General features: G+C 46.1%; 1 protein-coding gene across 1 annotated transcript in view; it reads right to left on the bottom strand.

The window, feature by feature from the left end:
• The window catches only part of MNAT1 (MNAT1 component of CDK activating kinase), a 151,836-nt gene that overhangs the window by 102,396 nt on the left and 36,575 nt on the right, over positions 1-12,865 (bottom strand). Inside the window, exons 2-3 of the mRNA XM_079959202.1 lie at positions 4,232-4,384; positions 3,182-3,255 (exon numbers count right to left, since the gene is read on the bottom strand). Of these exons, the coding sequence (XP_079815328.1) occupies positions 3,182-3,255; positions 4,232-4,384 (227 nt within the window). The remainder of the gene's footprint in view (positions 1-3,181; positions 3,256-4,231; positions 4,385-12,865) is intronic.

Raw genomic sequence — 12,865 nt, 5'->3', positions numbered from 1 at the left:
CTGGGCTTCTATCCAAGGCACCTACAGCTTACAGACTCACAAGTTGTCAGGTGACACAAGGGACCCATCAATTGGCAGTGAGTCCTACAAAACCTGCCCCCTGTTTTGTCTGGCCCGGGAGGGTAGGATTTCGACTGACTCCAGCTGCTGCAAAGGCGGCTTCTGCTGTCCAAGATACTTACAGGCCACCGGGGTGAGGCTGTTGCTGGCGTCAAGATAGTTTTGAGGATGCATTGGCTTTTTGCGACTAACTGGATTGTGTTCCTGTAAATTTTGTTGTTAGACCTTATCACGAGCTCCTACTACTCCTCCCTAGACAGAGAGAGGGAGAAGGAAAGAGCTACCCAGCCACGATTCCTGCCTCGAGCAGAGACTCTGCGGTTACAGGGAGGCACCAAGGCTGGGAGTGGGACTGTTCCGCCATCAGAGGGGAAAGGTAGCCAAAAGGAAAGGCAGGCATCCAGCCGCCAGAGGACTCGCAGCTCTATCGCCTCCTGGAGTTTTGATGACTGTGCTTCGCAATACATTGCCCGCTCAATCATTTTGAAATGGTTGAAATGGTGTTGGACGAGGTGTCACGAGCCCTACTTCCAATAATGGGCAATAACTACTCTGGCAGTGCTAGTATCACAGGAAGGACAGATCCTGAAGCTGAGGCTCCAATACTTTGGCCGCCTTATGAGAAGAGAAGACTCCCTGGAAAAGACCCTGATGTTGGAGAAGGGGACGACAGAGGACGAGATGGTTGGACACTGTTCTCAAAGCTACCAGCATGAGTTTGACCAAACTGCGGGAGGCAGTGGAAGACAGGAGTGCCTGGTGTGCTCTGGTCCATGGGGTCACGAAGAGTCGGACACGACTAAACGAATAAACAGCAACAACAATGCCCACAGTCACTTGCCCAAGACACCCTGATCACTTTAATAATATAGTTTCCTACCACTATTAAGGGTGGCATGACTGTACAATATTCTCAGCCACTAGGGAAATTTCGCCTAAATGAAAAGCTGGCTACATCTTCTCCTGGCATATTTTTATTTCACAATGTTTTTATTCTGAATCTTTCAACATTAAAAGCAGAGGAAAACAGCAAAAAAAAGTACAATGAACCAATAAATAATAATAATAAAAAGCAGGGCGGGGGGGGGGGGACACACAACCCAGGGTAAGCCAATGAAGCAAACACACAGTTTAATAAAGCTAATCCTTTAATGCTCCTTGGAACAAAAAGGTTTTAACACTCGGTAGAGATGTGGGACAGAAAACTTTCCACTGCTTTATTTTTCCATAGAAAATTTTCCATTTCGTAAGTTCATTAGTAGCAATGAACAGGTGCCAATTATAAATACAGCAAGGGACAAGTTTGGCAGTCCACAACATACAAGTAGAATCATATAATTGTAGAGCTGGAAGGGACCCAAGGGTCATCTAGTCTAACCCCCTTGCAATGGAGGAATCACGCTAAAAAATCCCCAACAGATGACCCTCCACCTGCTGTTTAGAGACCACCAGCGAAGGACAGTCAAGCACTCTCTGTCTGTTCCACCATCCAATAGCTCTTAACATTAGAATAAACAAACTAAATTAATTCACTCCCTAGACATCAGGAAAAAAATTCCAGTGCAATCTGACAATTTTCTGTTGCAAATTACCCTACGCAAATTAGTCTAATCTGCATGGTGGAGAATCGATTCAACATTTTAAAAAAACAGCAACACCCAAATCACTGACCCTGGGACAGAAAGCAAAAGTAATGCACCAGACACATGGATGGTTCTATATAAATAAATAAATGCATTATAAGGAACACTCCTGTCTGTTCTCATTTTCTGCACAATGGAAATTTCATTTCAAACCCTGGGTCCATTTGAGTTTGTTGGTTTGTTTGTTGGCTTGTTGGCTTGTTTGTTTGTTTCAAACCCCACGTTTCCCCAATGCAGGACACATGGAGGCTCACGACATAAATTAAAAACAGACACATCAAATAAATTTTTTAAAAAACCAATCAATTACAAAAAATAAAAAAGTTAGCATACTAAAAGTAGCACTGAATTTAAAAAAAAAAAAAACTTTAAAAGCACAGCAAAAGGGGAAGAAAATGTATAACACCCACTATTAAAATACCCTTCTGCAACATCCAATTAGTGGCCAAAGGCCTGTCTAAACAAAAAAAGTATTTGCCTGCTGATGAAAGGAAAGCAGAGGGGACATCAGTCAAGCCTCCTTCAGAAGGGAGCTCCACCACCTGGAAGCAGCCACTATTGTCCACTCCTGCATTATGTAATTATATCCTTGTATAGCTCAGTTGGTAGAGCATGGGACACTTAATCCCAGGGTTGATGGTTCAAGTCCCACGTTGGGCAAAAGGTTCCTGCAATGAAGGGGGGTGAAGTATTTGATCCTTGGGGTCCCTTCCAACTCTACAATTCCGATAACCCAACTATTTCACCTCACTTGCCCACCACCTCCCCAAATAATCTGCCCGGCAACCCTCTGGGGTGGCTGATTTCTCTTCTCTTGCCAACATATTCAACTCATCTGCCACTCTCTTGCCCTACCTAAAAATAAGTACGAGCCCCGCACAAAAGCTAGAGAGCCCTCAGGCAATGGCATCTGTAGACCTGAAATCCAAGCAGAGAGAGAAAGAGAGAGAGAGAGAGAGAGAGAGAGAGAGAGAGAGAGAGATCCGGGCCTGCTCTTAAGCCTCCCTCGCTCTACATTAGCACCATAAAAAACCCGTTCCCAAAGTGGTATGCAAGGTCAAATGCTTCAAAGCGCTCCAAGCTACTGTACTTGAAGAAGTGAGAGGATGAAAAAGGGGCCATATGGCTTGTGTCACAGTAAACAAAGCCAATGGAAGCACAGATCCCCCTTTCTTTTTTATTTGATCTCCCCACCCTCTCTGTTTCTTCAGCATCCCTAGCGCCTTGACAAAGCGTTTTCTTTGGGTGAATTTGCTCCCTGCATCTCGCACCCACTCCCTGCAACCCTGACAGCTAGAGACAAGACACGGTGCTCCAGTTGAAGAGTTTCCGATTAAAAAATGTAAGGAGATAGTAATTAGATAACTATTGGGTACCAAGATAGAGACCTGATGAAAGAGATTCAGCTTTAATATTCTGCAGGGCCTGCGAGAGACGAAAGCACACCATGCATCAAATATGGAAGCATTAGGACTTACCAATTTCTTCAACTTCTTCTAGGAAATCATTATACTCCGTTAGACTGCGGAAGTCATCCTCTCTTTTGTTGTATCTGTGAGAGAAGATGAAATGAAATCAGCATTATGCTTGCATGCAATCGTGCCAAGATGACAACGCCTGATGCTTCAACGTTCTTCCTGAGGGTCCAAGCGCCCTGGGCGCATTTGAACTGAGCTCTTGAGCAATTTCAGGATCAGGATCAGGCCAAAGGCCCAGTCGGTCCAGCATCCTGTACTTGCAGTGGCCAGTCACATGCGAGACACATGGGAAGCCTTCAAGCAGGACCCAAGTGCGAGAGCACTCTCCCTACCTGTGATTCCCAGTAGCTGGTATTCAGAGATAAAGTGCCTCTGACTGTAGAGACAGAACACAGCCAGTTTAGAAGCTAGTGAAAATATTTTTCCTGAAAGACAACAAAGCACAGCAAGGATCGAGATCCGAAGGGCAGTATGGCACCACTAAGACAACTGTGACTTCGAGTGTAAGATAAGCTTAGAGAAGCCTTTGCCAGATGTTCTGGACTGCTGCCAGCTGGTGGGAATTGTAACCTCAAACATCTGGAGGGCCAACCATGCAGTTAGAACTGATGTCTATTATATTTTTTAAAAGCTGTTTCATAAGCACTTGTTAAAACACAAATATCTGTAAATTAATTATTGGCATTAGGGGTTCCTCTAAGTTTGAATGGTAACAATCCAGCTTTTAAATCTTCCAACCTATGGGGTAAAGGTTCTCAGCCCCGTTTAAAGAACTGAGAGGGTCATTGTATGCAGTCATCAACCATAAGTGCAATTTAACTATGTTCTCTAAAACAAGCAGGTGATGAGATCACTGGCAACCATCAAAATCTCCATTTGGTCTGTCTCCACTGAGAGATGCCTTTCTTATATTCGGTTTGTATCTCTGGAGATCAACTCGGCAAACAGTTTAAACAGACACCCTTCCACAAGCACAACCAAAGGGAATCTGGCCTTGACCGGCGGGGCAATGGAGGCGGCCTCCCTTATTTGGGGCTTTGTGACACTAACATTTTCAACACCTTCTTCCGGATTTCCACCTCCTTGTCAACAGCTGGGTCCTCAAAGAGCTGCACTCTGAAGTTGCTCTTCCGCAAAGGGGTGTCGCACTCCTGGCAGTTCCCAGCCCCTCGGACAAACAGCAGCTCCACGCAGCTTTCACAGCTGAAAGAGAGAAAACAGCTGAATGCAGAAACTGGTGCTCTATTTATTTTTTTGAAAGAAAGAAAGAAAGAAAGAAAGAAAGAAAGAAAGAAAGGAAGGAAGGAAGGAAGGAAGGAAGGAAGGGGGTGGGGAAATGCCACTTCAGCCTCACATAGTTGCTGCTGAGGGTTCTTGCATTTGTTTTCTGCTCTTTAGGGCCCTTCGAAATGGGGGCTTTTTCGTTGGTGCATTCTGAAGATGGCTTGAAAACTTCAGCTAGTGCAGAATTCAGTGGCCAGGTTGCTCATGGGGGCAAGATGGTTTGAGCACATTACACTGATCCTAGTCCAACTACACTGGCTACCAATTCGTTTCCGGGCCCAATTCAAAGCGCTTGTTTTAACCTATAAAGCTTTAAATGGCTCAGGACCATAATACCTCCATATGAACCTACCTGGACCCTGAGATCATCTTCTGAGGCCCTCCCGCAACATGATAATGTGCCTTTTCTGCAATGAGTCCCCAGGGAGGCAAAAATGTTCCTCTTTCACCTGGCCTTTGGCTGATGGACATCCAATGCCCTTTTAAAATATGTCATGGAAGGGGGGGATTATTGGGTTGTTTTTATTATGTATTTTCTGTTTTTTTTTAATATTGCGATTTTATGTTCTGAACCACCCTGTGATCTACAGGTATAGGGCAGAATACTAATTTAATAAAATAAAACAAATTCTGCAACATAGCGTCTCCACCCCCATCGTTCTGCCCGGACGCTGAGGTCCAGCGCCGAGGGCCTTCTGGTGGTTCCCTCACTGCGAGAAGCAAAGCTACAGGGAACCAGGCAGAGGGCCTTCTCGGTAGTGGCACCCGCCCTGTGGAACGCCCTCCCATCAGATGTCAAAGCGATAAACAACTACCTGACATTCAGAAGACATCTTATGGCAGCCCTGTTAGGGGAAGTTTTTAATCTGTGATATTTTACTATATTTTTGGTTTCTATGGAAGCCGCCCAGAGTGGCTGGGGAAACCCAGCCAGATGGGTGGGGTATTGTTGTTGTTGTTGTTGTTGTTGTTGTTGTTGTTGTTGTTGTTATTATTATTATTATTATTATTATTATTATTATTATTATTATACTGGGCTGTCCACACACCATTAAGAACATAAGAGCCTGGTGGATCCAGCCAATGGTCCATCTAGTTAGTCCAGCATCCTATTCTCACAGTGGTCAACCAGAGGCTCCATTGGGAAACCAAGAGCAACTCTCCCCTCCTGCAATTTCCAGCAACTGGTGTTCAGAATCATTACTTCCTCCGAACACTTACCCTTGCCAGCCTCCCTGAATGCAACGGGTAGAAAAGTGGGAATTAAATGTAGTTTAAATAAATGAATTAATAAATGAAGAGGGAGCATCCCAGGATGTGCAGTCTAAAGAAACAATCACAGACCACATTGTGATTGACTGTGAGGCTGCGCTGGAGTGATGGCAAGCTCCTCTTCCACAAGAGGCTGTTATGCGCAATAGAAAAAAGGGCAAAGCGGCTGATTTCGCAAAGGCTGACCCAACCATATAAGAAAATGCTCCTCACCCCTGATCTACAAGGTTAGGAAATGAACGACAACAACTAGTTTTAAATGAAGGTCAGAACAAGCGAGTTGGACTGGATTTTTAGAAGGAAGCAAAACTTCTTGAAATACGTGAATACGTGTTCTCAGGCTATTACAAACGAAGGCAGCAGCAGCAACAACAACAGTCACTTTGGCCTGGGGGTTGAGGGGTGAGATGAGATAACCAACACTGGGCAGGTCAGAAATCCCTGTTTTGCAAAGGAAATCTCCACACAGAGCTTAGGACGAATGTATGGAAACCAAGTGGTTTTGCACAGTTTGCAAATCATTGCTAAACTTCAGATTTATTTATTTTTTTAAGGAAAGGAAAAAAGGTTGGTGGAGGAATGGCATTTAGGTCTGGGGAAGGCCTACAGAGCCGCTGACAGTCAGTGTAGACAATACTGGCTTGGTTCACACATCATGGTAAGCCAGAATGGAGTTTACCCAGGGCGGAGGAAGAGAAGTGCAGGGGGAACACAACGCCCCCAGCAGCGGAATCCCGGTGGGGTGCCATCGCTGCTGCCCCCCTGCCCGCTCTAGGTGCCACACCCCCACAGGCGTCGTGCCACGCCCCCAGGACGCATGCCACACCCCTGCGGGCAGCGCGCCACGCCCCCGGGACAAGCACCAGCCCCGCCAGTACATGCTCTCCGCTCCCCGGTGCCAGAGCAAGAAGCTCCGCCACTGAGTTTGCCATGACCACGCAAGCAGGTTGGCACCCAAGGAGGGAACAGCTTGTACCAACTAGGCTTTTCTCCAGGCTTAATAGGTCAGAGTGGGAGGAGAGCTAAGCCAACACCTAACACAGCAGATCATCTGAACTTAGGATCACAGTTAAGGTGTCTGCTCCTTAACCACACCTTCTAAAAATTATTTTTATATTGGACGTTAGCATCCAAAGACGTGCTCTACGGGAAGTTGGTGACAGGTACCAGGCACGCTGGCAGACCAACTCTAATTCACGGAGATGTATGAAGGCTGGCAACATCAACCCCACCCTGTGGGAATCCCTTGCAGTCGACCACAGCGCCTGGAGACAGACAGACAGGTTGTGCATCCACAGGAGTGACCAGAGGAAGAATTACCACTGGGAGGAGCAAAGAGAGAAGAAACGCTATGGTGCATCTGCAGCAGCAGCAGCACCGGACGCCCTCAGCTGCAACAGAACATGTCTCTCCCATATTGGACTCTACAGCCACAGCAGGTGCTGCAACCTTCTAACAGTTTTACGTCACCCCCAAAGGCGCAATCCTCCATTGTTTCCAGAGACAGACAGATGCCAACACAGAATGTTTTATGTATATTAAATGCTGTGATTTTTTTTCATTGCTGATGCTTTTATTGTGAAATTGCTTTGAGATATTTTATGGGTGGCAAGCCATAAATGGAATGAATGAATGAATCAGTGGTAGGCAACCTAAGGCCCGGGAGCCAGATGCAGCCCCATCGCCTTCTGAATCTGGCCCGCGGATGGTCTGGGAATCAGTGTGTTTTTACATGAGTAAAAACACACTGATTTACAAGCTATAAGGAACACCATTTCAGATAAAACCACAGCAGACTTTGCTACCAAACTCTGCCAATTTGTCCTTACCCACAACAACTTCAAATTCGGTGATGACCTGTTCCTTCAGATCAGCGGCACAGCAATGAGCACCCATGGTCAACAGACCCTGGACACCTTCCACCAGAAATTCAATGATTTTCACCCCACAATCAACCTAACAATGAATCAATCTATGCAAGAAATACATTTTTTGGACACTACTATAAAAATACAGGATGGGCGCATAGACACCACCTTATACCGTAAACCAACTGACCGACAAACATATCTACATGCCTCTAGCTACCATCCCAAACATACCAAACAGTCCATTGTATATAGCCAGGCACTACGTTACAGCCGCATCTGTTCCAATTCTACAGACAGAGACTCTCACCTAAGAGATCTACAGCAAACCTTTTTAGAACTAAAATACCCAGCAGATGAAGTTAGACAACAGATCAACAGAGCCAGACTGATACCCAGAGAGAACTTGCTGCAAGACAGACCCAAAAAAGAAAATAACAGAACACCTCTAGTCATCACATACAGCTCCCAAGTTAAAACAGTACAACGCATCATCAGAGATCTACAACCTCTCCTGGACAATGACAGTTCTCTTTCTCAAGCTCTGGGAGGAAGACCTTTCATTGCCTACAGACAGCCACCCAATCTTAAACAACTCCTAACCCACAATAATACTACAACCAGACTTAACATGGACACTGGCACCAGAGCCTGCAATAAACCCAGATGCCAACTTTGCTGCCACATACACCCGGACAACACCATTACTGGCCCCAACAACATCACACATACCATCTCGGGACTATTTAATTGCTCATCGTCTAACATTGTGTATGCCATCAAATGCCAACAGTGTCCTTCAGCTCTCTATATTGGACAAACAGGCCAAACCTTACGCCAAAGAATAAACGGACATAAATCTGACATCAGGAATCACAAGACAGAGAAACCAGTAGGAGAACACTTCAATCTCCCAGGACATTCTATACAAGATCTCAAAGTAGCTGTTCTATTACAAAGGAATTTCAGAAATAGACTGGAAAGAGAAGCTGCTGAATTGCAACTTATTACCAAACTTAAAACCATGGAGAGACCTGGTCTGAACAAAGACCTTGGATTCTTATCTCATTATACATGACAAAGCCATTTTTCACCTTCTCACCCCTTGCTTTTTCCTGTAAGACCTATTGCAGTCGTTAAGAGTCGTCAACAGGCTCATCACAACTATCTGCCAATCACCCATTCCCACCACCCTTCTGAGTAATACCCCTCCCCACCTTCTCACTATATAGAAGGGTCTGGTGACTTCTGTTTCAGTGTATCTGAAGAAGTGTGCATGCACACGAAAGCTCATACCAAGAACTAACTTAGTTGGTCTTTAAGGTGCTACTGGAAGGAATTTTTTTATTTTGTTTTTACATGAGTAGAATGTGTCCTTTTATTTAAAATGCATCTCTGGGTTATTTGTGGGCCTGCCTGGTGTTTTTACATGAGTAGAATGTGTGCTTTGATTTAAAATGCATCCCTGGGTTATTTGTGGGCACAGGAATTTGTTCATTTTTTTTTTTTTTTTCAAAATATAGTCCGGTCCCCCACACGGTCTGAGGGACGGTGGACCAGCACACGGCTTAAAAAGGTTGCTGACCCCTGGAATGAATGAACAAACAACCATTCCAAGCTACTGCGTTGACCTAAAAATCCTGGGGCAAGGCAATTGCAAGGCAATTGCTGTGGGTTAAACCACAGAGCCTAGGACTTGCCAATCAGAAGGTCGGCGGTTCGAATCCCCGCAACGGGGTGAGCTCCTATTGCTCAGTCCCTGCTCTTGCCCACCTAGTAGTTCGAAAGCACGTCAAAAGTGCAAGTAGATAAATAGGTACCGCTCCAGCGGGAAGGTCAACGGCATTTCTGTGCGCTGCTCTGGTTCGCCAGAAGCAGATTAGTCATGCTGGCCACATGACCCGGAAGCTGTACGCCGGCTCCCTCGGCCAATAAAGCGAGATGAGCGCCGCAACCCCAGAGTCGGCCACGACTGGACCTAATGGTCAGGGGTCCCTTTACCTTTACCTCGGTAAATGCCAAGACACGGTCTGGCTTCGCGTGTGCTCCAAACACAACTGCAGAGCTAAATGGCCCAATGGCCTCACTCTGCATAAGGAGGCTTCTTCCTAAGCTCCCATAAAAAGCTGAGGATGAAAAGGTCATGGAAGAAAAGTGCTGGGAAACAAGGGCCGAGAGATTGTGCGGAGAAAGTCCGAGGGAAATACTTGCACCCAACCACCACCTGCCACACTGCAGATACGTGGCGGAAATGTCGTGTCTGTAGGTGTGGGATCCAAGGGAAAGAGAATAAAAGGTTACGGATTCTCCCCACCCCCACCCCCCGTTGTCTAGCAGCAGCAAAGCCCTGTTTGAGTAACACTGCGGTACATTTCGCTCAGGCTGCATGCCAGCGCTAAAGACCATGACAAATAACTACAAAGACATTGTTGGCTAAACTGTCCCAGCCTGAAAAGGGGAACGGGAATGTGTTGGGGGGGGGCGTGGGTGAGAGAGAGGAAAATGGTTGGCCACAGCCTGTTCAACCCCAATAACCAAAGCCGGTCTCATCTAGAAGAGGTCCTGGAGGCAGCGGGTTTGTTCCAACATCAATGCACACTTCTCTGCCAGAAATCTTGTTGCAGCAATCATTTTGCCAGCCTGAAATTGAGAGAGGGACAGAGGGGGAGGCAGGCATGCTACAACTGGGTCTTTCTGTGACACACACACACACACCCCGCACCCTTTCCCCTCTCCAGCACGCCAAGGATATAAATAGGCCCTCTTTGGACAATAGGAAGTGACCGCAACAGGTGTAGCCTTGCTTCCTTTGGCAGAGTGACATTTTTCCATAAAGGGCAGAGTTCCTTATGCCTGCAGAGCCTGTCGAGCTCTGAAGTAGGATAACATCTAACAGGTGTGCTTTGCCCCACAGCCAAGTAAGTGGACAGTGATTGGGGGTGCTGGGAGGAATGCTTGACAAAACTTCCTTTATTTTTTTATATTCTTATGCCAGCTTTCAGGGGATAAGGATACTAACCCGCCCAAGGCAGCTCGAAACTAAAATACAATACACCCCAGCAATAAATTAATTAAAAGCCTACAGATAAAGTCCAATGAACAGCCCACACACCCCAAAATCACAATAAAAATCTGCAGAATGCAGCTTTAAGAAAAAGTAGTCGGGGGGGGGGGGAGAACAGAGTCTCTGGGGCTTTCCAAACTCTTAGCAGCGATGGGGATGTCAGAGTGCAGCTGGCAAAAGGTTCCAGAGACCGCTTTTTAAACAGACAGCTGCTCTGCCTTTCTGGGAAGAAGAGAAGGCCAATATTTACACATGCATACAGGATTGCAAGCTTACACAGGCATTACTAGCCGACAAAAATGTTTACTGCCCATTCATTAGTCATTTGTGGCACAGGAAATAATAATAATAATAATGATAATGATAATGATAATGATGATAATAATAATAATAATAATAATAATAATAATAATAATAATAATAATACAGTGGTACCTCGGGTTAAGAACTTAATTCGTTCTGGAGGTCCGTTCTTAACCTGAAACTGTTCTTAACCTGAAGCACCACTTTAGCTAATGGGGCCTCCTGCTGCCGCCGCGCCGCCGCTGCACAATTTCTGTTCTCATCCTGAAGCAAAGTTCTTAACCCGAGGTAATATTTCTGGGTTAGCGGAGTCTGTAACCTGAAGCGTCTGTAACCTGAAGTGTCTGTAACCCGAGGTACCACTGTATACCATGATCAATGGTAGTGAAAGCTGCTGAAAGGTAGGGCTAGAGAAGATTTCCACGCCTGAAGCCCTGGAGAGCTGCTGCCAGTCAGAGCAGACAACAGTGAACTAGGTCAGGGATCAGCAAGCTTTTTCAGCCGTGGGCCGGTCCACCGTCCCTCAGACCATGTGGTAGGCGGGACTATATTTTGAAGGGGGGGAAATGAATTCCTATGCCCAACAAATAACCCAGAGATGCATTTTAAATAAAAGGACACATTCTACTCATGTAAAAACACACTGATTCCCGGACCATCCACAAGCCGGATTGAGAAGGAAATTGGGCCACATTCGGCCCCCGGGCCTTAGGTTGCCTACCCCTGAACTAGGTGAACCAATGGTCTGACTCAGAATAAGGGGATTTCCTGTGTCCCTATGTCCCCTTCTTAACTGAAAAATGGAGCGACCACTCAAACTGAGGTGGGGGGGGGAGCCTCTTCTACTCCTCCACTCCCAGCCCAGAAGTGGCAAGAGCTGGTGATTCAGCAAGGAATGTGAATTAAAGGTATGGCTAATGTCTCCTGCACTGGGACTGCAATGACTTTCTCTGCTCAACCTAAATATTTGGATGGCAACTTAACTGTGTTCGAGACATCGCAAATAGGCTTCGGGAAGATTATTTCAAATGTTTGTTCTACCCACTCGGATAACATTAGAGTGCATGTTAAAGCAATACGGCTTGCTTGAAACTCAGCAGTTGTTCTGGGTCAGCTGCCTATAAAAACAGAAATGACGGTACAGCAACGCTAGAACAGGGCCTATTTCTACCAAAAATCAGTATTGGCAAGCTCCTGGGCAAATGAATTAGCCTCTGCACAGCCGGACACCTCCATCTGCCCCAACTGCAACAAAACATGTCTCTCCCGCATCTGTCTCTATACCCACAGCGGCCACTGCGACCTTCCAACACGATGAGTTTGACTTCATCCCCAAAGGCACACTCCTTCATTGTCTCCCGAGATGGACGGATGCCAACAACTCATCACAGCATGCCTTTCAAGGTCAGCTCATAGTTCAGTGTACAGCACGTGCTTTCTGAGTTCAATCCCTGGCATATCATGGTAAAATTGACAGTAAAGCCCTCTGCCTAAAACCCTGGAGAGATGATGGCAGTCAGCGCAGACCAGCCTTTGCCAATGTGGTACTTTCAAGATGTTCTGAACTACAACTCCCATCACCACTGACCATACTGGCTGGGGAAGGTGGGAGTTGTAGTCCAACCATCTTGACGGCCCCAGGTTGAGGAAGGCTGAGGTAGACAATACTGGTCTATATGGAGAAATGGCCTGACCTACTTTACAGAAGTTTACAATGTTCCCTACAGGCCTGCCATCATCACACCTCAGACCAGAATTGTTCCTATCCAAACAATTTTTATATTCCTGGGGGTGAGCCAGTGAGGCCCAAATACACGCCATTTGTTTTAAAAAGAGCTAATGTTCTATGAGAAAAGCAAGCACTTGCACAATATGTACGCACTGCCAGATTAA

This window comes from Podarcis cretensis (assembly GCF_951804945.1).
Source record: "Podarcis cretensis genome assembly, chromosome: 1".
Lineage (NCBI taxonomy): Eukaryota > Metazoa > Chordata > Lepidosauria > Squamata > Lacertidae > Podarcis > Podarcis cretensis.
Note: the sequence above shows the minus strand (reverse complement) of the source record. Positions and strands in the feature narration are given on the sequence as shown.